Source organism: Meriones unguiculatus, chromosome 11 (genome assembly GCF_030254825.1).
Source record: "Meriones unguiculatus strain TT.TT164.6M chromosome 11, Bangor_MerUng_6.1, whole genome shotgun sequence".
Classification (NCBI taxonomy): Eukaryota; Metazoa; Chordata; class Mammalia; order Rodentia; family Muridae; genus Meriones; species Meriones unguiculatus.
Window position 1 is genome coordinate 102,015,844 of NC_083359.1, and position 26,544 is coordinate 102,042,387.

At 48.4% G+C, this 26,544-nt stretch overlaps 1 protein-coding gene across 3 annotated transcripts; it reads left to right on the forward strand.

Annotated features, from left to right (window-relative positions):
* The first annotated feature begins 622 nt into the window (after window positions 1–622).
* On the forward strand, window positions 623–21,285 carry Tlr5 (toll like receptor 5). Of its 3 annotated transcripts, XM_060364853.1 has the most exons (6): window positions 623–725; window positions 1,299–1,486; window positions 6,480–6,569; window positions 15,013–15,096; window positions 17,038–17,135; window positions 17,792–21,285. In XM_060364853.1, the coding sequence occupies exons 5-6, from the start codon at window positions 17,101–17,103 to the stop codon at window positions 20,370–20,372; spliced, it is 2,616 nt and encodes an 871-aa protein (XP_060220836.1). In that variant the 5' UTR covers window positions 623–725; window positions 1,299–1,486; window positions 6,480–6,569; window positions 15,013–15,096; window positions 17,038–17,100; the 3' UTR covers window positions 20,373–21,285. The 3 variants fall into 3 exon arrangements, with proteins under 3 accessions (XP_060220836.1, XP_060220837.1, XP_060220838.1); XM_060364854.1 differs by lacking the exon at window positions 6,480–6,569; XM_060364855.1 differs by lacking the exons at window positions 623–725; window positions 1,299–1,486 and adding an exon at window positions 1,871–1,944.
* Window positions 21,286–26,544: the final 5,259 nt, after the last annotated feature.

Consider the following 26,544-nt stretch of genomic DNA (forward strand, 5'->3'; position numbering starts at 1 on the left):
CACACATATTAAAATGCCAGGCATGGTGGCATTTGCCTGTAATCCCAGCACTGGGGGGGGGGGGGAGAGACAGGCAGGTCCCTGGGGCTTGCTAAGCAGCCCAGCGTCTTTGGTGAGTTCTAGGCTAGTGAGAGATCCCTTCTCAACAGCAGAGGGCAAGATGCCAACCTGCTTCACAGCCAGCATCACATCTTTAAGATCTGGCCTGAATTTGGCCCAGATCAAAGAACACAAGCAAGAGGGGAAGTGGCCGCACGGGTTTCCGTCCTGCTGTGCTGGCTGTGCGTCGGTAGGACACTTCAGGACTAGGGCCCAGGCTACCTTCCCTGGGTCAGCTATGGCCTGCATTGTCTACAAAAGCCGCAGCAGGGCCTCTTGTCCTGACTGGGCTCTCTGATAGCCCATATCCACCTTCTGCCCCAACACTGCTTTCTCTCCTACGTTGGTCACAAATCACTCATCCTGCATGAGTCACAAGGTCATTGCAGCTGAGAGAGAGGTCTCGCCCATGGCAAGAGAGCAAAGAGGATGCCTAGGCTGAGGTGCCTTGGCCTGGACTTAGAAAAGAGAGGCGTGGTCCGCAAAGCAAGCTAGGCGGAGTTGTGGGCGGGGCCCCGGCGGCGGGCGGGGTTTCCCTCCAGCCCAGCGCGTTGCAGCTGTGTTGGAGCCTGGAGTGGAGGGAGGTCAGTGCCAGAGCCCGCGGTGCTGGGGATCCCGCTTGGGAGGTGAGCGCCTCTAGTTGCAAGAGGTCCTGCAACGGGTTCCCCTAGATGGGAGGGACCGGGCTGGACACGGTTGGTGCCTCCACTCCTCTTTCCTCCTCCTGGCTTGGTCCTACGCCCTTTCTACTCTCTTTCACGCCTGCCTGATGTCCAATCCTGAGAAGGGGCCCTCTACCACTCTGCGTGAAAACTGTTGTCCCTCGGCAGAGAGAATGAGCGGAGAGTTTTTACCTGTGCCCAGTGGGGCAACTCTAGGATTGACAAGTCATTTGCTGCCGCCCTTGGGGAAAGGGTTTCCTTAGCGTGTCGCCCTTCTGGCTTTCACCTTTGGCCTCACTTTCTGGAAGAGACAGGCGGAGTCTGCTCTCTCACTGTCTTCCCTGGAAAGGGGAGGCAGACAGTCACTATCAGTTGAGCTACGGATGCCTCAAAAAGTCACCAGCAGTGGGTCCCTGAATCTCCTCCCATTATCTGCTGGATGAAGCCTCTCAGATGACAGTTAAGCTAGGTTCCTGTCTAGTTTCCTCTCTCCCTCTACTTCCGATCCTACGATGTCTATTTTATTTCCCTTCTTAGTGGAACTCAAGCACCCTCCCTTGAACCTGTGAAATGAACAAATAAATTACTGAAGAAGAAAAAAAAAAGGTACTGGCAGTCAGTGAAGACCTCAGGCTATGAAGACAGTCATCAGCCCTTTGGCGATTACAGCCATGGCTCTGCTCTGTTAAAACCACAGCTGGGATGAAGTTTCCTGAGGGGTGATGGTAGGTTGGGGACCACCTTGTTGTGGGTTGTCTTAAGAGAGAGGATACATCTCCAGAAAAAGCTGCTGAGGCCTTGTGGAAAGTGGTGAACTGGTGGGGATTGATTTCTTCCGGCGGTGGGTTAGCCCAGTGGTTAGCTACTGTGTGGAGCATGTCAGTCTAGCTCTGTGCACCACAGGCGAGCAGCTTAACCACGCGGCCCTTCACGCAATGCTGCTGAGGGAAGACCCTATCAGTCAGGCGCATGAGCAATGCGTTCCTCCTGCCCGGTCCTGGAAGAGGGTGTGGACGCTGACCTGCCTCTGTCACCACGTGGGGCAGTAGGGCTGTGCCACACACGTGGCTTGGTCTCTTTTTCTCCGCCTTTCCTCTGAGGACACAACCCTAAGTAGTCCGTCCAAGACTGTAGTTCTCAGCTCTATTCACCTTTCCTGCATCTTCTGGGCCAGAAATCAATAGTGAGTAACTCCCAGCATGCAGTGCGCAGTCGGGATGGACTCCTGGGAAGAAGGTCGTGGGTTCTGCTCTGCTAAATGTCTTTCACACTGTGGTGGGGTTCCGGGGGTGTCCCAGAGGAGGGGCCCAGGCCAAACGTAATTACGAGGTGGCACAAAAACAGCCCCTGTTATAAAAGCCGGATGAGTTAGTTCATACGTATGGGCTTACGGGTTATCTTGGAAGAGTCATCCATCCTAATTTGTGGCCCAAGATCACTCCCCTCCAACCTCTGTTGCTCTGAGCAAAGCAAGAAAAATCTTTCTGATTCCACTGTGTGACTGCAAAGGGTCTTAGTTTTGTCTGAGGAGGGAAGACCTCTCCTGGTTTCTTTGTTAATTCCCTGTGACCTCATTTTAGTTCTGGTGAGGATTAGTAGCAAAACTGTTCTGTTTGCCCTTGCGTGCTGTCAGTCCTGTACAGCAAAAACCCCTGCTGTGCCCAGTTACTGAACCCAGGGATGTTTGTTCTATTCTTCGTCTTTCGGAGAAGAATGCTGAGGGTGGGTCCGCACCTTCAGTCAGATCTTCCAGCCTTGTAGCCCTGCTATTGTCGTGTTCTGCTGTGTGAGCCAAAGCCTCTGATGTGCTCGGCTCTGTGGTACAAAGACAGGGTTGGGGCATGGCTCCCACACTTCTGAATTGTCCAGGTGTAGGAGGGAAGTTAAAACCCTACACCCGTGAAACCATTAGAGTGCCATCAAGGCAAAATCATACAGCGGCATCTGATAGCTGCAAGAGACCAGGGGTGAGGGCTGGAAGAGGCAGAGAACACTTGGAAGGGTATTCAGAGGCTCAACTCTGAAACACAGTCATGGATCGTGCCAGGCCAGGCCGAAGGTTAGCCTGGAGCTCAGGCAAGCGGAGGCTCCTGCTGTCCACATGCTCTCCCGAAGCCCCGGTTCCTGCTGTATTCTCTCTCTCCCTCTCCCACTCTCCACTCTCTGACCCTGCCACACTGACTTTCCTCATGGCTCTGACTGCATCTTCCTTTTCTCTTTATGCCTTCTCTCTGCTCTGAAAATCTGCTTTTTCTTTTACAGTCTGGGTGTATCCCAGACTACCCTGGGACTCTATGTATCCCATGCTGGCCTTAAAGTCCTCATCTCACTACTGCAGTCTCCCATGCCCTGGGATTATAGGTAGGTGCAAGTGTGTGCACATAAATAAAGGTGTAACTGGAGGCTAGAAGAGGCCATCGGATCTTCAGGAGTTGGAGTTACAGGTAGTTGTGAGCTGCCAGAAGTGAGTGTTGGCTGTCTGCGGCAGTGCGTGCTTGCAACTGCTGAGCCATCTCTTCAGCCCCGAGCTTCACCTTATCATGGCCAGACACTTTCCCCTTTACACAAATCAACAGCGTTTATAATCATGATAAACTCGTAAATAGCGTTCTCTCAGAGCCAGTGTCGTTCCAAGGACCGAGAGAGGTAAATGATGAGCGAGGACGCAGATTCCATGCGCCTGGCTTCAGATCCACTCACCTAAGGCCTCTTTGTGACACGCCAGACAAGTGAGGTGGCCCTTTACTGTAGGTTCATGTTCGCCTTCCTGACACCACCACAAGAGCCATCGGCTGGTGTCACCAAACCAGCTATCTGGACTCTGTTTCAGTGTGGTTTGGACCACTCAAGTAGCCAGGAAGTAACTCAGTAGTCAATGACCAAAATGCGATGCGTGAGATACTGTAAGAGACCCAGGATCTGAGCTGTTTGTCGCATCTCATTTGCCCCTCATATTCCACCCTATTTAGAGAAAAGGAAACACACGTAACACAGGCGGCACCTAAAGCCACCACTGGCTGCTGTGAGCACAGGCTTCTCACAAATTGAGTGGCAAAATTACCTTCTTTCTTGACATGTAAAGCAAAAGACAGTGAGTGTGGGTCCCTAACTCAGACATGCTCAGAGCTGCAGGATTGCCACAGCACTCCTTTATTTTCTAGAAATCAGCTTACTATGTGCTTGAACTCTGGATCTCACTGGACTGGGATTCACAGCAAATACTCTCTAGACCGCGCCTCCCTTTCTGATTCTACTGCCACAACTGCCTTCTCCCTCTATTTCTCAGCAGAGAGCTTATGTCCTCACCAAAGGCCCTGCTTGGGAACCTACAAGCTACTCCCGGGTATGATTCTGTCACATGTTTGCCAGAGCAGTGACCTGAGAAACTGTGAGAGAGGGGGAAGTGGGTGAGGCAAGGTGGAAAGACAACGAAGGTTCTAATCTCTAATGTCAGTGATCTCCACACTCCAAGAGAAGTTTCCTTAAAGCCAGGACGTGTGTGGGCCATTTTTATCAGTACATCAAGGACATTATTTTCCACTGTTTCTAAGATCTGCTGCAACAGGCTTTCAGCTTCACCCATGGGGAGATGAAAATTCTGCTTCGAGGAGGACTGGCTGTGGCCTGACTGCTGTCAAGTGTCCTTGGATAGTTTTAGAGTTCACAAGGCTGGGGACATGCATTTACTTCAAGGTTGCCCCTGTGCAGATATACCGCTCATCCACCGGCCCCTGCAAGGATTTCAACACGTGCACCTTAACACCAGAGTCAGCTCTGGGCTACTGTGGCCTGAAATGCAGAAAACCAAAAGTTGTCCAGAATGCCCAGTTGGTAGCCAAGGGAGGATTCAAACTCCGATTTGGCAGCTCTGGACCCAGCACTGCTGCTGTGACCTCATATATCACGGAGGTAACTGTCAACAGCAGAGCCTAGCTACTCTGACTCCCTGACCCAGCCTTGGTGCCCTGCCTGGGCAGACTCCACACTCGTAAGCCTCCCAGGGGAAGCCCGGCACACCACCCTGCCCTTGCCTGTCTCGGTCCCAGTGAAACCATCTTTCCTCCTCTGCACCTGGACTCTTAAGGCTGTCTTCTCCCAACTTTGGGGTTCAACTAGCACCAGGAGTGTCTGTGCCAGCCACAGCGCTGACTTGGTGTTAGGAACTTAATAATCTTCCTCTTCAAATATGGAATACTGATTCTCCCAGGACCATTCTCAAGTTGTTGGGTTTTTGTTGTTGTTATTGTTGTTTTATCAACTCACTTCTAATTTCCATTCTCTGCATATCTGATCTGGGCTTAATAGGGTTTCTCTTCCCTGTTCACACACAGCCCAATGCCACTGGCTTTGACTTTACATCACTCTGCAAAGGCCTTCTGCTGCTCTTAGCAAATTGTCTGTGTCCTTACTTGCTGGGAGGCTGCTTGGACTTTCAGTTCCCTCTGCTCCAGCTCCCTGACCTGCCCAGCTCTCCCGGCAGTTTACTTTGTCCATCGATACTCAAGGTTTAACTGAGCTGCATTCGAGGAGGCTGTCAGAGCCTGCGGTGTCAATTTTCTAATTGAGAGCACTGGCATGGCCCAAAACCTGGCGACAGACAGGTCGGAATGTTGACTGCTACGTGGGCTCACTTCCTTCAAGGGTTTTAACTGTGTCACGCCAGCCTCCAGTTCCGCATAATCACTCAGCTGAAATTATTTTATTTTGATCGGCTGCAGTGAAAGTGTGCTATTGAGTCTATAAGTGGGCAGAAGAAGACCATTCTGAGCCTTAACCATTGGTTTTACACGGTATTGTTTTGTTTGTTGTTGTTTGGGAGTGCTAGGGACAGTTACCTAAAGATATTGAAGCAAACAGGGGTCGCTTTATTTCCCACGAATGGTAAAAGAAATTCCAACCCACTCCGCACCTGTTCTTTCCGATTCCCCCTCAGTGGTTTCTAGGGTGTGCCTTTCTGGTGAGGTGTGGGTACACCGCTGTCTTCTTGAGCAAAGCAAGAACTGTTGGAGGATTATAACCAATAGCTGCTTCTCCGGTTTGGGCCCCGGTGTTGCTGGAGGAAGTGGGAACGATTATCCTGGCTATTTCATAGACGATTAAACTGATACTTAAGGAACTTGAGCGCTTGCCCAAGCTCACATACCTGTTAAACCGTGGCGCAAGAATCGAATTTAGCCGCTGGTTTGGTTGTCATCTTAATTTGGAAACGCACCCCATCAGGCAGGCAGTTGGCGCTTCCCAGCGGAGGCGCGCTCTGGTCTCTGCCCGGCGTGCGCCCCCTGCTGGTGTCCAGAAGGAGTGTCTTGCTGGGCCTGAGATCCCAAACTCTCTTGCTTCTTAAACTCTTGATTAAACCGTGGGGCTCCTCCCGCTCTCCCTCGCGAGAACTCTCCACCGAGAGGTGAGAGATTTGGGGGAGAACGCATTAATACAGCTTAAAACCAGCCATGTAGCAGCTTGGCCGCGCGGCACTCACTGTAGAAAGAGTTCGTGCCTGACAAGGATGAGGCTCAAAGCAGGTCTCCCGAGCCCTGCCCATTAGAATGTGGCAGCGGGCCAGCCCCATCAGAAACGAGGGAGCGCGTTAGAAACGCAGGCTCGTTAGCCGAAAGATGGCTCAGTGGAAAATGCTAGCTGCCCAAGTGTGAGGACCTGAGTTCCAATCCCACGTAAAAACCAGAGCCTGCAGCACACAGACAGCAATTTCATTGCTTCCAGGAGGAGATGGAAGAGGCAGGAGAATCCCCCTTGGCGCCCAGCTGTCCTGAGGAGTGGCAAAGACACCGTGCCCCAAATAAGGCAGTAGAGGTGAGCCCTGAGGTGGCCTCTGGCCTCACGTGAGCACTATGTCATGCTCCCACCCCCCCCCACACACACTTTCAACACACACACACACACGTGCGCTTGCACATATACATGCACACAGTTTTTCTTAATTTAAAAAAAAAAAAAAGCATGCTCTGCATGCTCTCGGTTTCCCCGGGTCGGGTGGCTCAGCATCACCCCTCCCAGGGGACCCCTGAGCAGAGCATACTTTGAGGCTCCGTGTATGTCCCTTAGAATTTTAAGATTTGATTTTCTTTAAAGATCGCAATGACAATCCGACAAGTGTGCTTGCGACTGGATTCCGGTCCCAGCTCCACAATTTACTAAGTGTGAGTGAGCCCAGCTTCACAGAGGACCTAGTTAATCATCTATAAAATGGCTTATGATAAACAAGCCGGTTCTTCAACTGTAGGACGCGCGCGTTGGTGCCTGAGACCTGGTACTTACATACCACCTCCTAACCCTGCCATCTCAGTCACCTAGCCCTGTAGCTTAGGAATGTCAAACTCTGACGGTGGCCCTACCGCACTCCTTCCATCCCCCACCCCCACTTCCGGCGCCCAGCCCAGAAACCCACAAGACCCATGAGTCAACAAGTTCTTGATTCTTTGGAGTGCAGAGACACGGTAATTGTCTTGTCCTAGTACCGGACCCTCACAGACAGGTCGTGAAAAGACTTCGAGGTCCCAGAGGGAAATGTCCTCACCAGTGCTGTGGTTTTCTTTTCCTTCCTGGTGTTGCAAAACAGAAAGGTGCCCTCCTGACTGAGTGACTCTGTACCAGAGGCTGGACCACACATTTCTCAGTCTCTTCCGCCCTTATGTCTTACAGGTCCCAGTTTAGACAATCATTTCAAACTTTTTTCTTCCATGGGACATTCCATTTAAGGGAGATGGGTGGGACTCACACCTCCAACCCCAGCACCTGAGAGGAAGAAAGACTTTGTGTTCAAGGCCAGCCTGAGGCTGTCTCAGAAAGCCAAATATCAAGATAAAAGAAAATGCCACAATGAAACTCATTGCTTTTGAATGATAAGTTTAAATTTTAATTTTTTAAAAAACCAAAACAAGGAAGTGAAATCAAACACAGTAGAAACCAGCTAAAAGGAAAATGACATGGAGCACAAAAACAAAAAATACATGTGTGTAATGTTTTCTGTTTATTCTCTCTTAGGAAAGTAAGTGCTGTGCCTCCTGGTTCATTTAAAAAAATGCTACTGTGGCTGTAAGGAGCTTCCTGTGGTCTCGGGGGTCTTTGAACAATGGGCGCTCTTCTGCCCCTAGAATGAGAACTTATTACATGCCCCTGGTGTGAGGATGGGAAAGTGGATGCTCCTACTGAGAGTGTGGCTTCAAAACGCTAATGGGAAGAATATAGCTGGAGTGCAGGAGTTGTGCTAGGAACGGTGGGGGATCAAGTATGAATACAACCCAGCTCCTTGCCTCACGACTTACAATCTGGCAGGGAAGGCAGCGTGTAATAAAATGCCGCCATGGAGATGGAGCCAGAATGTCAAGGGAGGGAGGGGAACATGCCTAGATGGATGTGAAGACTGTTTTGAGATGGCCTTTGGAGAGAAGATGGGCTGGGATGAGCATATATATGAGTATATATATATGCTCTCAAAGCTCGTGGACTAGGCTAGGCAGAGAAAGAAAGGATGAGGGAAGGCCACATTCTAAAAATGGTAATAAAGTCAGGAAGCAGGGCAGTGACAGCAGGTAGGATGGAGATATTAAATTGGGATGTTTGCCTGAGTTGAGTTACTCCTCTATAAAATGACAGTGCAAGCCTGAAAGGGCCCCTCTAGGTGACCGTTCTAGGATGGGCTGTAGTCTGAGGTAGGGACCTTGGAGTCACCCTGAAGAGTTCGGTTTTGTGGGCCTAAGGACTCGTTGAGGACTTTCTAGTCGAATCTATTTTCGGGGAAGCCCCCTCCAGCAGCCCAGTGAAAGATGCCTGTGATAGAGCCACGGGCTGTCAGAGTGACAAAATACCGGAGCTAAAAAGGGGGGAGGTTTGGAAGCTTTAATCCACAGTCACTTGGCCGGTTGGTTTAGGGTCTGTGGCAGCAAGCTAGGTCATGGCAAGAGCACATGGCAGAGGAGAATGCCCATCTCAGAACACCAAGAAGCAGAGAGACAGGAGGAGCCAGAATCTCAATCCACACTCCAAGGGCACAGCTGCAGTGACCTATCTTCACCGACCTCGTTACTCCCTTCTTCAAGGCTCTACCATCTCCCAGGAGCTCAAGAAGCTGGAGACTCAGACTCAACACACGGGCCTTTGGGAATGTTTAAGATCCAAACCATAACACAATGGAAGATACGCAGGTTCATCCCAATGAGAGGCTGTGGGCCTTGACTTGAGCCAGGCAGCGAAACTGCACAGAGCCAGGCAGCTGAACCGCACAGTGCAGTTGCTGAAGTGAAATTCCCAGCTGACCTCACCCACTTTGTAAGATTTTAAGGAGAGTCCAAGAGAAAATTAGGCTGCCCTGAGCAAGCTGAGGCCAGTCTGTCCAAACGACCCAGAGAGGCACACAAATCTCTCATCCTCTGGACAGCCGTCTCTGCAGGGCCAGGAAGATGGAGGAGAGGTCTGAGAGCAGATGCGAATGGACTCCTCCATTCAGCATATATAAACCAGAGAGAACAAAGCACCACCGGCATCAAGAGTGAAATTCTAACTTACAAAAAGGGTTGCAGGTAGGCTTTTATACACAAACCAGGGAGCCCAATGGCAGTCTGTGAGTACATTTCTAGCAGAGGTTTAGTGGCTGGCTCTGAGGAAACGCAGAGCATTTCCAGCCTGCCAGGAGTTCCAATGCTCCAGCATAACCCAGACCAGGAGACAGAGATGGTTCCTCATGGCATCCCCACCCTCGTCCCCACCCGCTACAAATGGAACAAAGACTGCAGATAAATGGGAATGTTCTTGCTGGGCTAGACATAACAGATGTGCTTTGTGTTGAGGAGTCGGAAACCTTTAGAGAGGCAAACAGGAGAATGGCGAGCATCAGTAAATAAATCAGCCATTTTCCAGAACCCACACCATCCCCAGAAACCTAACGTGCTGGTCTCAGGGTCCTGTTTGCAGAACAGTTGTCAAGCGTTGGGCATTCACCTGCCGTGCCCATCCCAAAGGCTCTGACACTGTCGGGGCTGGGGGAGTGTGGGAGCTGTATCATGCCCGCTCTCAAGAACAGGTGGTCTGCCGCCAGCTCTGGAAGTGGCGCCCCTTGCAATCGTGTTTGCGTGAGTGCGCCAGAAGTGCTGGGTGCCCTCACAGCAGCACAGAGGAGGGCTACTGCCTTGTGGCTGAGCAGAACTCTCCTGTGGGTCTCCCCATGCCCCAACTTCAGCTGCACAGTGGCCAGAAGAGGGCAGCGTCCGTCAGATCCGGGGCTGGAGCCTGGCTTTCCTATTTCTTTTAGAAATGGGAACAAGGGAAAGCTGGCTGCTGTGTGGACTCCTGAACCATGAGAGGGATGAGGGACTTGGAGATATTGCGCTGAAGGCGCGCTAAAGGAGCACACCTGTGTGGGTACCAGTACGCACGTTGTCTGGACGTGGAAGGCTGCCAGCTGGTCTGTAGGCAGCTGATCTGGAATAGCTGGGCAACCTGAGGGCTGAAGGTGCTGAGGGATGAGGGATGAGGGATGAGGGGACAGAAGAAGTCCCAGTAGACAGGACACAGAGGGTGCACAGGACAATAAACCTCCCAGGACCCACCTGCAGTGACCTACTTCTTCCAAGTAGGGCTCACCTCCCAAAGCTTCTACAACTCCCCGAAACAGCACCACAAGCTGGGGGTCCAAGGACAACACTTCCGATTCAAATGATGACACCAACACATGGGTGCCCCTTGGAACAGTCCAGAGCATTTCTGGGTCCACCAATTCAGCACTCTGTCTGAGCCTGCATCCCGAACTCACGTTAGACTCACTCCGCAGGTCATTACTACATGAACTTTGGAGAAACTCTCCGAGGCAGCTGCTTGGAAATGAATTTTGGTTTTCTTGCATAGCGAGTCTTCCGTGCTTGGTGCTCCAGCGGCACCCCAGGTTTTGACCCAGGACTCACCATAAGACTCATTCTTTCCACAGTTTGTCTCCTGGACGCAGCTAGCCTAGGGCTCAGCTAGCCTAGGACTCAGCTCACAGCCCCAGGCATTGCCAGCGATCCGTTACTGGTGTGATTTTCTAAGGATCAAGTATTAAATTAACACAAAGGCTTTCCTAGCTCAGCTTGAGGCATTCACCAACTAACCTTGGTGTCAGGGGAGGGGTGGCACCCCCAAAATAAAAGCTTTTGGATTTGCTGCAGATATCACAGCCCACAACTCAGATAGCTTCAGCAGGCAGCTTTTCTTTCTACTCAGGCAATTAAAGTGACCTGCTCTCTTAATGGCTGGGATTAACTCGAAATGAAGGCAACTGAAACGAAAGCCATGCTGACCTTCTCCCTCCGGCCTGATTATCTTAATTAACACTTCATGGCAGGAGTACAGGAGGCCAGCATTGATTGTTCTGTTCCTGTTTGTCCCCCCTCAGAGCCCTAGATACAAAGTTTACCCAGCCATAATAATCAAAACTCAGCTTTCTCACCAGAGCTTCTTCCTCGAGGAGAAGCGTGGGCTGTCTGACTTAGAGGGGATCAGTTAGACCCACACTTCTCAAAGCATGGCCTGAGAACTGCTTGCATCAAAGGAGCCTGAGATACAGGCTTGAATGCCGCTTTCAACAGCCTCCAGGCCCGTGGGATCTGCTAGAGTGCCGGTAGTGGGTTTTAACTTGTTAAATTGACTTTTTTTTTTTTTTTTAGGTAGAGTCTTACATGGCCTCAAACTTGCTATGTAGCCAAGGATGAAGTTGAGCCTCACATCCTCTCCCTCCCTCCCAACTACTGGGATTACAGGTGTGCACCACCACACCTTGGGTCTTTGTAAAACTGTGATAAAGTATGCATGGCATAAACGCTGTCGCTTAAATCGTTTTCAGGCTGCATGTAATTCAGTGGCATTACACACATTCACCCATGTCTATCTTCAGGGCTTTCTCATGGTCGTGAAGTTTTGAAATTCTGGGTCTGTCCCCTCCTCTCAGCCCCTAGTAACCTCACTGTACCTTTTGTCTTTGCAAATTTATCTATTCTAGAAACCTCAGGACCGGGAGCAGCTCAGTGGGAGAGTGTTTCTTAGCCTGGGACAGAGTTGGGAATCACAAGCTATTTGTTCGTCTTTAGAATCCACCCGGGTTGCAGCACATGCCCCAGCTTTATTCCTCTGCAGCTAGAGAGATGACTCAGCAGGTACCTGAGTTTGGTCCCTGGAACTCATGTAAAGGTAGAAGAAAAGAAGTGACCTCACAAAGGTATTCTGTGATGTCCATATGAGCAGCACACACACACACACACACACACACACACACACTAATAATAATAATAATAATAATAATAATAATAATAATAATAAATTGAAATTAAAAACTTTAAAAGGAGTAGAAGTTGTGCTCCATCACATATATACCCAATCCTGTGTGCTCACCCTTACTGTGGATTTTGGCTCTCTCTTGCTTTGGCTGTTGTGAACCTCACTGCTATGAACATCCATATACATTCCTTTAGGGGTTTTGCTTTCAGTACTTCTGTGTGATCAACCCGAGGGAGAATGGCTGGGTCATCAGAAATCCTGTTGCATAGTGTTTCTATGGACCTGATGGGGCGGAGTCAGGGTTTGCAGCTGCCCGTTCCCGGCCCTACCAGGGATGCACAACCTTCTGACATTGCAACATAGTGTCAAGAGCCTTGCCTAAGTTCAAAGAAAATAACTTGAACAGAAAATCTCATCTTGTCTTTAAAGCATGAGTTTACAGTTCTGTGTTAGGCAGCATTCCTGGCTATCTTTAGCTGCATGGTGGACACACTTGCCAGATCAACTAAAACCAGCCTTTTTTCTGATGGGACCCTGGCTCAGGCCCCAGGTCACTTCAAGGTGTTGACAGATTCAGGAATTATTGATTCATGCCAGTGACTTTCAGGCTCGAGTGTCTATAAAACTTCACACCTGTTGAGCATAGAGATATCTGAGCATTCCCCCATGGCGTTGCCAACTGCTCATCTTGGTCAGTCTCTAAGCAAAACAAGAATGCTGAGGCTGAAGAGAGGAGCCTGCTCCTGCACCCAACTCCTTTCTTCCCCGAAGGTGAGTCTGCATGGCCGCACACCCTGCTCAGTGCGGAGGAGGAAACTGTTTACCAAACCGAAATCTTCCACCCTTAACTGAGCCAAAACTGTCTGTTCATATAATGCTTGTCTCAAAATGTGAACTTGTTCCTAAGAAAATTGACGTCAGGCAATGATACTCATCTGCTCAGGAAGATGAAGACGAGTGATATGTTAGAGAACTTGGCTGAGATATAGTTCAGTGGAAAAGCTCTTGCCTAACATCCCCAAGGCCATGGGTTCAATCGATAGCAACAAAACAGAATTAAAAAAAAAAAAAGAGCCTGGTTTCAGAAATGTGTATTTCATATTTCCTTAAGTGCAATTTCTTATATATAAAGACAGAAAACGGCACCAAGCTAAACTAAGCCGCCTAAGAGTACATAAAATAAACCTTAGTGTGTGTGCTACCTCTATTCTCCGTCTATTTTGAGCCTCAGGCAGCTACAGTTGGTGTTAAAATTTCCCCCCCGATGCCATACAGCGCCCCCCTTTCCCACTATTTCATAATAATTCAGCTACTGAAACCCTCCCGATGCCTGCTTCCACCAGCAAGCCTCAGGTCTTTTCCAAAGTCAAGTATATGCCTATTGAAGTATTAATGGGTCTCTTGTCTATTTAACCAGGCTTACCACATACTATTTTTATTTAATTCCTATCCTCTTTTGTGCTATTAATAAATTCTTTGAGCTTTGTACTCTAACGCTATTTTTCCTATAAATCCTGGGTGTTGGGTGTATGATTTTTGCATGGTGCAATGTGTTTATTGTTTTTGTTTGAAATGAAGTCTGACTATGGAACCTAGCCTAACTCTTGATTCTTCATCTCCATCTCCCAGGTTCTAGGATTACAGGCATGCACCATGACCCTTAGCCATAGTGCAATGGCTCAAAATATCAGCATTTTTGAGTTCACGGTGCAGAGAGGATCGAACCCAGAACCTCCTGCATGCTAGTCCAGTGTTCTACTACTATGAACAGGGAACATGTATGTCACTCTTAACTGTGGAAATAACTTTACATGTTTCTATCATCTGGATAATGATTTATGGTTGACCCTGGAGTTTAGTCTGCCTCTCTTCCTTCCTGCCTCTGCTCTTGGCAACCACAAGATGGCAGGCTGGATTTGAAGGGATTTCCTGAAGGTTAGGGCCCAAGCCCTCAACCTGGAGAGAAAAAAGTGGCCACAGCTCTCATGCTTCCCTTGGGCTCTGCACACCTCTGGGCTCCCCCACTTAGCGGGTGTGGCTCCAGGTCGCTCTGTCTCCTCTGGCTGGTTTCCCTCATGCTCACAACACTCAGGACCCACTGCTCACCTCTCGCTTTGTGGACTCCTTCCAGGATGCTCATCATTCTGAAGTTGGCATCTGGGAGACCTTGGCTTCCCGGTGCTCATCTTCAGCTAGGTTTGCCTTGTTGCTGTTAGGAGTATTTACTTCCACACGTTTGAACTTCTGGCTCTCTTTTCAGAATAAATGCTTGCTAGCTCCCCTCCCAGGCTCTCAGCATCAGCCTCCAGACACTTCATCTCACTGTTACCTGCCTCCCCTGGTCACCTGTTCTGTCTGCCATTTCAACCAGAGATCTGCTTCAGAGATAAAAATGGAATTGTTTTATTCTTCTATACATTCTTAAAGAGACAGGTCTGCATGATATCTTTATAATAGAACTTGGGCCCAGAGAATTTTTATTACTTTAATCTACTTGTTCAGCTGGTTTCATTGTCTTCACTTTAATTTTAGCTTCTCTTGTGGATTTGGAAATTGAAATGTCTTGTGATATAGGTTATTTAGGCCCATCATTCATTACCAGTAATTCAAGGTCACCTAGTTCAGTGGCTGTACCTTGGGATCAACACTGATCCTAGCAAAAGTCAGAATTGAAATGAAAAAAAAAAAATTACCTGATTATTCCAAGTTGGCACCTTCATGCTTGTGTCCCAGGGGAATTTCTCTACCTGGTTAGATAAGGTGAGGAACCAGCCCGACGTCTGGGAAAAAAAAAATAATAGTTGCAAATCCATCACCAGTTCTTCACTGCACCCTCTTATAGCTCAACATCATGTTTATCTTAGAGTCACCTAAAACCCCTTATTAGTGGAGTTGGAGTTGTCTGTCTTTTCCTCTGGGACAGAGGCCAGCAAACCGGTGGTCTCTGCTTGTTCTGTAAAGCCTACCACATTAACCATCCCGCCCTTTGCAGAGTGTTTCCACCCCTGCCGTGGAACTTGAACCGTGGTGGTTGTTTCCATGTGAACTGAAGACCCTCCACATCCCGTCGAAACAGGTGGGTTCTGGGAGGCTGGAGAGCTCTGAGTCTGGGCACGACATTAGGTTTGTGGCACCAGTGTAGGACAAGGTCACAAAACTGTCGACAGATTTTCAAAGTGTTCATGACCTCACAGCCTGTGAAGAAGCTATGCGTAGCGTGACATGTGCCTGCAGACCCAGCGCTATGGGGGATGGGGCGGGAAGATCCTGAAAGCTTATTGGCTGCCTGAGCAAGTCAGAACAGTGAGTTCTGTGAGGAACTGCCTCAAGGCAGTGAGGCAGAGTGCAATAGAGGAAGACACCTGACATCCTGCCCTGGCCTCTGCAGGCACGCACATGGGCATGCACATCCTCACACTCACTTGCATGCACTCTACAGACACACAGACACACAGACAAAAAAAAAACAACATATGGGAAGCACTGCAATGGGTTGTCTACTGCCAGGTGCTGTGATGTGTGCAGTTGAGCACAGTGGCACCCTCAGGCATGGGCAATGAGGCTGTGCTCTTCCATGATTTGTAGGCCGCAGTAGACCCCACTTCCCACTGTAAGATGTGGAAAGAGAGATACATAAAATTTAATGCGTGTATGAGCTTTCTAACACTGTTTATTTTCCTTCTTGGGTCCCAATCCTGGTTTGCCTATTCTTGTCTCTACTGAAGCGCATCTTCAAATTCTCCACTCTGGGTACCACTCAAAAAGACTGATGCTTTGCACCAGATTCCTTCATCTGCTTTTTAGTGGTCTACCAGCTTTTAGAATCACAGTCCTCGGGTTGCATGCCAAGTGAGATGGAGTTCACTTAGGATCCATTTCACTAACTGCCTCTTATACCATCTCTCAAGCTGACCACCTCTCCCCTTGTAGATTCTAGTCTGCTGTCTATTGACTTGCTTTACTAGCCAGGACTTGTGTTTGATGGTTATCAGAGCCGTGGGGAACTATTCGGTGTAGAAATGATGAGTGCCCTCTTGAAGTTGGCAGGTGCAGCAACGTGATGGCAAGTCTAGGCAGGGCAGACAGGAATCTACAAGGAGAAGAATGGATGGCTCAGGGGCTGATAAAAAGAGGCAGGCATCCTTTTTAAGGCAAAACCGCAGTGACCTAACTTCCTCCCACTAAGCCCCACTAAAGGCTCTATTACCTCCCAGTGGTGTCCTAAGATGGCAATGAATCCTTTACCACCTGGGCCCGTGGGGATCATTTTCTGGAACACAGAACCTTTCAACAGATGCTTTTGATACAAGCCACTGACAGCAAGTGAAGAAATGGAGAAGCCATGTGAATGGAAGATGTCTTAGTCACTGTTCTATTGCTGTGAAGAGACACCATGACCACACCAACAAAGTATTTCATTAGGGCTTAAAGTTCCAGAGGCTTAGTCCATTATCATCATGGTGGGAACATGGTGGAGGCATGGCAGGCCTAGTGAAACACTTGAGAGCCACATCCTTTCTCTTGTCCAGCCATTTTCAGAGAGATCGAGAGTTTCTAGCCACATGTCTCTGAATGGGTTCCGGCATGTCTCCCAGTCCACAGAGACTCTGCTGAACAGCCTAGTTGATTTGAGGCCAAAGAAAGAGAGTGTTTTGCCACGCAGGGGCTTGAGTTCATCCTCACATAGAGTGACTATTTGATTGAAAGAAAAATCTATGGCTTTTAAGGAATTCAAGTCCTGAAATGAAGAATGGAGATGAAGGCTGTCAATCTGGTTGCCAGAGAGGTCTAAGCGAACTAAAGAAGAGAAAGGCCAAGAGAAAGGGACTGACTAGGCCTGACATAAAACTCTGAGACCGCAAAGCCCACCCCCAGTGATGCACTTCCTTCAACGTATTCCTCCCGATCCTTCTAATCCTTTCAAAGGGTTCCATTCAAACTACCACAGAAGACATTAAGCTCTCTAAGGTTCTTGTTTTGTTTTTGGTTTTTTGTTTGTTTGTTTGTTTTTACACAGCTCTGTGCTTGGAATAAGTGCCAGACACATCTGTGAGACACCCTTTGCTGCTGTGGCACGTGGATGGCTGGTGAGCTCCCCACACTGGACTTCCGCAGGTGGGTGTATTTCTGCTTATTGCTATGTGTTCACATGGGCATGTGTGTCAGGTGTGCAGCAGGCACATTGTCCACGTAATGAAGGTGAGAAAATCTGATTCTTTATGAAGTTGCATAAAGTACCCAAATCTTTGGGGATGGGTTAGAGTTGGGGACAAAATACTGTAGAGAAATTGATGTGTTTATTGTCTGTTTGTCGGCTAAGCTCCTACGAGTTAGAAATGGGGCTCCTTGGATGAGCAGGAGTAAAAATGCCTCTTCCTTACAAAGTTCAGCTTCTCTCAGCAACACTGGCATGAATGGACAAACACTGAGCGGGTAGCACTCTTTTTGTTGCTCCTTTGCTGGTTTTGTGGTGCTGGGGAGGAAACCTACGACCTGGTACATGCTACGCAAGTGCTATACCACTGAGCTACCTCCCCAGCTTGGATGAAATAGCCATGAAGTGCTGGTGCCCAGTGTGTAAAATGTGCACTGGTGTTTGGGGAGGAAAGAGTGTTGCTGCTCCACCAAGCAGAATCTGCCAGCGCCATGTTTGTGGAGTCAGTTGAGCTAAGGGCTCCAAGAGAACAGCTCCATCACACAGGAGACCTTCATGTCTGAGGACCCATGCACAGAGCCTCAGGTTGTGTTTTCATTCTTCTCTTTTCCCATAGGATCATGGCCAATCAACTTGGCCTTCTCATAGGAGTGATCTTCGTGGCCAGCCCCATGTTGGGAATGCCTCCCTGTTCTTCTGATGGCCAGATAGCCTTATTTCGCATCTGTAACCTTACCCAGATTCCCTGGGTCCTCAACACCACTGAAAGACTTCTGCTCAGCTTCAACTTCATCAGTGTGGTCAATGCCACATCATTTCCATTCCTGGAGCAGCTCCAGCTGCTGGAGCTGGGGACCCAGTTCACACCCTTGACCATTGGCCAGCAGGCCTTCAGAAACCTGCCCAATCTTAGGATCTTGGACCTGGGCCAAAACCAGATTAAAGTCCTGAGTCCAGATGCTTTTCAGAGACTGCCCCATCTCTTGGAACTTCGCTTATTTTACTGTGGCCTCTCCAGTGCTGTGTTAAGTGATGGTTACTTCAGAAATCTAAATTCTTTAGTTCGCTTAGACCTCTCTGGCAACCAGATTGACAGCCTTCATCTCCATTCTTCATTTCAGGACTTGAATTCCTTAAAAGCCATAGATTTTTCTTTCAATCAAATAGTCACTCTATGTGAGGATGAACTCAAGCCCCTGCGTGGCAAAACACTCTCTTTCTTTGGCCTCAAATCAACTAGGCTGTTCAGCAGAGTCTCTGTGGACTGGGAGACATGCCGGAACCCATTCAGAGACATGTGGCTAGAAACTCTCGATCTCTCTGAAAATGGCTGGACAATGGCCATCATGGGGAACTTCAGCAATGCCATCCAGGGAAGCCAGGTTTCCTCTTTGATTCTCAAGCACCATATTATGGGTTCTGGCTTTGGCTTCCAGAACATCAAGGACCCTGAGCAGAGCACATTTGCCGGCCTGGCCAGGAGTTCAGTGCTCCAGCTGGATCTTTCACACGGCTACATCTTCTCCTTGAATCCCCGAGTGTTTGAGACACTGAAGGATTTGAAGGTTCTGAACCTTGCCTTCAACAAAATAAACAAGATTGCAGATAACGCCTTTTATGGACTTGACAGCCTCCAGATTCTCAATATGTCATATAATCTTTTGGGAGAACTCTATAATTCCAACTTCTACGGGCTTCCTAGGGTAGCCTACATTGATCTTCAAAAGAACCACATTGGGATCATCCAATACCAAACATTCAGGTTCCTGGAAAAGTTGCAAACCTTGGATCTCCGTGATAATGCTCTTAAAACCATTAATTTTATTCCAAGCATAGAGACCGTCCTTCTGGGCGGCAATAAGCTGGTCAGCTTGCCTCACATTCGCTTTACGGCCAACTTCATGGAGTTAGCTGAAAACAGGCTAGAAGACCTATCTGACCTCTACTTCCTGCTGCAAGTCTCCCAGCTGCAGTTTCTCATCCTGAATCAGAATCGCCTTTCCTCATGCAAGGCAGACCACGCCCCTTCAGGGAACCCGAGCTTGAAACAGCTTTTCCTCACCGAAAACATGCTGCAGCTAGCCTGGGAGACTGGGCTCTGTTGGAATGTTTTTAAAGGCCTTTCCCGCCTCCAAACCCTTTTTCTGAATAATAACTACCTTAACTTCCTTCCACCTGGAATATTTAGCGACTTGGTTGCATTAAAGTGGCTCAGTCTTAGCGCTAACAGGCTGACCACTCTCTCTCCTGGCAGTTTCCCTGCTAATTTAGAAACTCTTGATATATCGAGAAATGAGCTTTTCTCTCCTGATCCTGGTTTGTTTTCTTCACTTCATGCCTTGGACATAACTCATAATAAGTTCGTCTGTGATTGTGAGCTTAGCACATTTATCCTCTGGCTCGGCAAAACCAATGTCACCCTGTGGGGTTCTCCTGCAGACATATACTGCATGTACCCCGACTCGCTGCTAGGGGGCTCGCTCTACAACATTTCCACCAAGGACTGCGATGAAGAGGAAGCCTTGCTGTCCCTAAGGTTTTCCCTTTTCCTCCTGTGCACCATCACTTCCAGTCTGTTCCTCCTCACCACCCTCATAGTCATGAAGTTCCGGGGGGCTTGTTTCCTGTGTTATAAGACCATCCAGAAGCTGCTGTTCAAGGAAGAAGTCCGGAGTTTGGAACCTGGTGCATACAGATACGACGCCTATTTTTGCTTCAGTAGCAAAGACTTTGAATGGGCACAGGATGCTTTGCTCAAATACCTGGATGTTCAGTACAGTTCCCAAAACAGGCTCAGGCTGTGCTTTGAAGAAAGGGACTTCATCCCAGGGGAAAACCATATCTCCAACATTCAGGCGGCTGTCTGGGGCAGCAGGAAGATAGTGTGTCTAGTGAGCAGGCACTTCCTCAAGGATGGCTGGTGCCTGGAAGCCTTCAGGTACGCCCAGAGCCGGTGTCTGTCTGAGCTCAAGACTGTACTCATCGTGGTGGTGATGGGGTCCCTGTCACAGTATCAGCTGATGAGGCATGAGCCTATCAGGGGGTTTCTACAAAAGCGACAGTACTTAAGGTGGCCTGAGGACCTCCAGGATGTGGGCTGGTTTCTCCATAAGCTCTCTAGACACATACTAAAGGAAGAAAAGGAAAAGACGGGAAACAGCTCCATTCAGTTACGAACCATAACAACGATTTTCTAGTGGAAGGAGCACTTTGCAACTGCCACAATTAACTGTCCACAGTCGCCAACCCCTTGGGGGTCCTTCCCAGGGGCTGTTATCTGGCTAGGAAAACAGCATCAGCCTCTTGATTTTCATGTCAACAGGGTGCTTTGTCTCACTGACCTCCAGATGGAAACCTGCGGCTAGCCGCCTCTAAGGGTTCCCACTCACCATTGATCTCCTTTCAGGCCCAACAACATTGTCTCCTCCCGTCCTATTGCACACTGCCAGCCTCCTCGATGGGAAGGGCACCTTAGGAGGAGTTACAGGCGGCTTCGCGCTCTCTGTGCCGTTCAGTTCAAGAACAGCCGCTGTTCTTAACGCTCTGTAGAACATGGACAGCAAAATGGGTCCTTCTGTGACCAGTGCTGAGAATGGCTCTCAGTCTACCTTAGTGAGGAGAAGCTGGATGGAGGCAGCCCCCTTGCTGTAGCCATAATGAACTTACTTCCTGCTATGACCCTGTTTTTGTGGGCCACGGCCATCTTTCACATGAGACCTCTCGGCTCATGCCCTTTCCCCTCTCCTCCCCACATTTGTACAACAGCTGTTGTATCAGCTACACAACAGCTGTGAAAAGGCCGTGGATTTCACACACTGGCTTCTTATTGAGTTCTGATTCTTCGGTTTCTTAGCTGTGTAACTCGAGTATGCTATACCATGGCTGGGCCTCAGTGCTCTCTCTCCTGTAGGCCTGACAATACCTACCTCATGAGCATGCTGTGAACGGCCATTGGCCAGAAGTGTCATGGCTCTTGTGTCTTTTCCTTAACTGCCCTAGTGAGCATAGAAGAAACAAATTGAAAGCCCTGTGGAGTCTGTAGTGATTTCTTTGAATTTGTATTTTTCAATCCTAAAAAAAAAAAAGATCTGTGTATATTTTTCATTATAATTCTTTTTTGTGTGTTTATTGATATGGCAATGGTTCTCTGCAAAAGCATTAAGAAACTTTAAACCAAAGAACATGTGTCAAAGTGCCCTGGCCTCTCACCCTGACTCCTCCACATGGAGTGTACTGCTGGGCCAGCTGTTGCAGCATGAAAACAGAGAGGAGGACTCAGCACCTAACGTGCCACCCCATACCCTCACCTGACAGACAGACAGACAGACACACACACACACCAGATTCTTTGACCATTTCTTACCCATGTGTCTGAGCTAACCCTGCACTTGGCAGAACACCAGTCCTTGTGCAAACAACACATATCCCTGTCTACTTCTCTTTTCTGGAATGTTCTCCCATATCTTCCCATCCATTCTCCATGTTCTTTGAACTCCAGTCAGTCCAGAAAGACCCATGAATTCTTCTAAGCCAAAGTCCTCTACCCTTTATGCTCTGAAAACTGTTGGTACAATCTCAATTATTTCTAGTGTAGGACGTACTCCTTGATGCCCCTCTGGACTATAAATTCCAAGGGTTAGGCCCTGTGCCCAGTGCCCTACCGTCACTAATCATGGCATCACCTGAGCCTGAGGGCCACGTGGGAGTCTTCCATCCTGTCCAAGTTTCCTTCTCCACTAACTCTCACCAGGGTCATTTGCCTATGATAGCATGAGTACTTCTTTCTGGTGGCCTCGGATTTCTGTCACTGAAATGTATGCCAATGATGTGAGGACACCCCACCTGTGAACCCTGTTGGCCAGACTTGTTTGTTTGTTTACCTGTGTGTCCTGGCCAAGGGTGGGTCCTGGTCCATGGTAAGTGAGGTGCCTGGTGACAGCCACCTTCCTATGTGTTAGTGTGGCTGTCTTCTGCTCAGAATCTCAGGGAGGGTTAGGGCAGGGCTAGGCTGTGGGAGAGACACCCTTAGAGAAACTGAGGGCAGAAAAAGGCAGAAGAGCCCACATGCTCAGGGAAGCACCGGCCTTCATCTTGTGTAGGGGACAGTCTCATCTGGAGCAGCCAAGAGCTGTGCTGGAATGGAGGACTAGGTGTAGGGAGGCAGGAAAAGAGCCCTGGGTTATCCATGGAGAGTATGGTCTTCTGTTCTAAGGGGCACAGCAAAACTGGACCCAAGCCTCCTGCCAGTGACAGGCACATCCACCGCTGTTGAGGACAAAGGAAGACACTACTGGGCTGGTCCAGCCTCACCACTCTTCTGTTCACCAGCCTTGGCTCTGCATACACTTCAGGGATGCTGTGATGCTCAGGATGTCTTGGCAGAGCCTCTCCCTGGATCGAGGTAGCGGCTGCACCAGCCGAAGAAGGCAAAAACAGGGATCGTGAAGGCATGCAGCTTCGTGGGTCTGCCTTCTTTCCCTTTCCACCTCTGTTTCTAAGTATGCGCCTTGTGGGCACCTGTCTGTCATGTGGCTGACCTCCATGCTGGCTTAACTCAAATGGCGTGGCTTCTTTCTTCTCCAGTCTACTCCTGGCATCTGCTGAGATTCATACTCCACCTGCACTGGGGTTTTTGTTTGTTTTGTGTGTGTGTCTCTGTGTGTGTGTGTGTGTGTTTTAAGTTAAACATAACAAAATTATCCTCAAGCAAAAAAAAAAAAAAAAAAAAAAAAAAAAAGGATTTTCCACTGCTCAGCAAGAAAACGGAAAGATATTTGTTCCCTTTAGGTACTAGAGAAATGTAAATGACAACCACATTGGTGTGGCACTACCCACCCACCTGAATGGCCTAAATCAAGATGGCAAATCAAAGTGACAAAGGCATGGAACAACAGAAACTCCTTGTTTAATGATGAAGATGTAAATCAGCATCTTTTCAGAAAGCAATTATCATTTCCTGAATTCATACCTGTCCCACACATGCCAGACTGTGTGGTAGTCCACCAGATGCTTTCTTGGCATCATTTATAGTAGCCAATTCAGGAAACAACTTTCTTGTCTGTTAGCCATAAAGGAACAGACTGTGGTCACAGAGAACTACACAGAAACTTCAGTAACTGAAATTAACTCTAACCACAGGAGCCAATCTCACAAACGTTGGCAACGGAGAATAATGGTTATGTGTGAAGTCTTAGAAGACGTCCCCCACCCATGGTGGCAGCGTTGATGAGGCTTTCGGAAGGGACTGTAGATACTGGGTAGGCTCCATGTCTTGACCTGGGCAGCACTGACCAAGCGCACGTCCTTTGTGTTTCTGTGCACCCAGGGGTCTGTTCTCTTTTCTCTGAGGTAAAAATCAGTTTAAAATCAAAGATGCTTAAGAGGCAAGAGCACTTTTCTCATGTCAGCAGACCAGATGGGGCAAAGACCTCATCCCCAAACACCTGTGTTTGGGGGAGGCCCTTGGGTATCTGGGTATTTCCCTGGGTTGACTCCAACAAAACAGTGGTTTCTCTGGGGGCTTTGGGAGTATGCATCTTTGGCATTAATTTAATTTTTTTTTTATATTTATGTAGTGTGCGTGTGTGCACCATGGCACGTGTGTGGAGATTGAAAGACAATTTGTGGGAATTAGTTCTCTTCTTCCACCATGTGAGCTACAGGGTTTGGACTCAGGTTGTCGGGTGTGGTAGCCAATCCCTTTACCCACCGAGCTATCATTGAGCCGTTTCATTGGCACCTTTGACACTATTCAATGTTTAACACTGCATATTTTGTTAATGAGTCTTTAAACAGGAAAAATAAAATAAAATCAAGATATGTAGAAGTCAAAGAATATGGCAATTATCACCCAGAATTTATTTTATTCATTTATTTTTTTTTTTCTTGCAAGACAGAGCCTTACTCTGTAGCCCAGGTTGGGATTACAAGCATATGCCACTGCACTGGCTGGTAATTTTTAAATTAAACAAGCAGAGTAGAACAATTATTTAAACTGATGAGTATATGTGAACAGATCATGCAGGGCTGGCACAGCAGCTCAGCAGATAAAGGAGCCTGCTGTGCAAGCCTGGTGACATAAGTGTGATCCTGGAAACCTACATAAGGTGGGAAGAGAGGACTGCCTCCACAGAGCTGTCCTCTGACCTCTACACAAACCTGGCACAAATGCAAACCTGCACACATACATCATGTAAGTTCACACATGCACAGCAATATTAAATCATTTTTAAGATCATATATATGTGTGTGTGTTTTATATTTGTATATACATTTGCTTTGTTTTCTTTGAGGTTAAAGGATCATTTAATGTTTTACTTAGCAATTAATTATTTTATTGCTCATCAGCCACAATAGCTCTCATTTAGATAGAGCCTTAAGGAAATTCAGCATTTTTATTTTATAGAAAATTCCATGGAAAGAAGTCGCTAAGGCTGTTGCAGTCCTATCAGGCAGCATGGCCTGGGCAAATCAGACAAGGTGGCTTTATTCCTGAAACAGGGGACTCTGGCTCAAATGGCTGGAAACCGTGATTCTTTTCCCAGTTCAGGCCATAGGGCTCTGTTTTCCCGTCTCCACCCCAGGAAGGCCACCTCACTGAGACGTGATAAAAAACGGTGACCTCATGTCTCACTGGGAATCAGCCTCGCTTCAGGAAGCAGGTGCTTTGGCAGAGAGGAGCCTGGGCCTTTTTTTTCACTGTCATGACCTGGGTTTGCTGCTCAAAAAGTCCTCAGGGCTTCACACTCAAGGCTGCCTGTATGGTTTTCCCAATGACCTGGGCTGTTAATGCCCGGCTCTTGGTACTCGCCTCAGCAGCACCTGTGTTACATTGCCAGCATCTTCTAAGTCTGCAAGTCATGCCAAGCCTGGAGGGATTTACACAAGCACTTTACCACCAGTGTGGCCCCCAAGAAGATAAGAGAACCCTTTGGGAGAGGGACTTAGAAATCACCACTTGTATTTGGAAGGAAGACATCCAACCAAAAGGCCATGCGGAGGCTCAGGAGCAGGTCTGGAGTCTTGACTGGCAAAGACATCCCTCTGGCCTCGCTCAAGTTGCAATCATCAAGCAAACCTTGAGCTCTTCACAGGCCATTCCCTAGAGAATTCACAGAAAACACAAGGGATTTGGAATTGGAGGACCCCGGGGGGAATTCTACTGTGTCGTTTGTTAACCTTGGAGCTTCACAGTTTGGATCATGGTCATTGGTTTTACCTAAGTTATCCAGATGGCTCAGCTGCAAAAGCACTTATTCCCAGACCTAATGACCAGAGTTTCATCCCCAGGACCCATATGATGGAAGGAGAGAAACAGCTCACACAAGATGTCCTCTGACCTCCACATGCCTGCCGAGACACATGGGTGAACGCACATGCAAGGATGGACACACCCTAAACACACACCAGCACATTCTGAGGTGAGGCAACATTGTGCTATGTAAGTTGGCCATATGGATCGCTGGGCTCCTGAGTCTGTTTCCAGCTTCCCTGGTCTGGACACTCACGCTTAGATCCTGAGGTGACGACTGATACCCCTATAACAGTCTAGGCAACACCCCTGGAAAACTGAGAAGGAAGTCACCGAGCTATTCCCAAAAGCAAAGACAATAGACAAACCTAAATGGGCCCTCTCGTGCCTACAGCAATGTAACCACTGCCTTAGTCAAGATAGAGACTAGTGCCTCACTGCCCGAGTTCTCCTGCTCTTTTCAGCCGGCTTCACGCTTGCCTCAATTCAAGCACTGTTGTGGGTTCTGTGAAGTTAGGAGGGATTTCCCTGTTCAGGAACTTCACAGAAAGGGAACCATAGCCCAACTTTTTTCACATATTTTCTTTTATCAAACATAAGTTGAGATGATTCTTGTTGTTATGACCTGGTGGGTTTTGGGTTTCTTTTGGGGGTTGTTTCTAGGTCTTAGCCATTAAAAATAAGTCTACAATGTACATTCCTTTACCAATCTTTTTGTCGATCTGTCTTCACTTTGCCGGGGTAAGTATGTAGAAGTGAAATTGTTGGGTTGTGGGAGAGGCGTATGTTTTCTTGAAAGAAGCTGCCAGTTTTCCAAGATTGCTGTAACAGTTTGCGCCCATGCCGCTTGTGTGTGGGTTCAGGGCGTTTTGTGTCCTTGTCAACATTTGCCACAGTTGGCCACCCAGTGGGAGTATAGCCTCAGCATACATGGTCTACACATGTACTCCCCAAGTGGCCAAGACCCTTCAGTGTTAGAAATCATGTCTGTATCCTTTTAAATGAAGAGTTGTTCAAGTCTTGTCCCCATTTTAATTGGTGCCTGTGACTTTTCCTAGGGAGACATAAAGAAATGTCTACTCACGACAGTTACAAAGAGTGACAGATCATGACTCCAC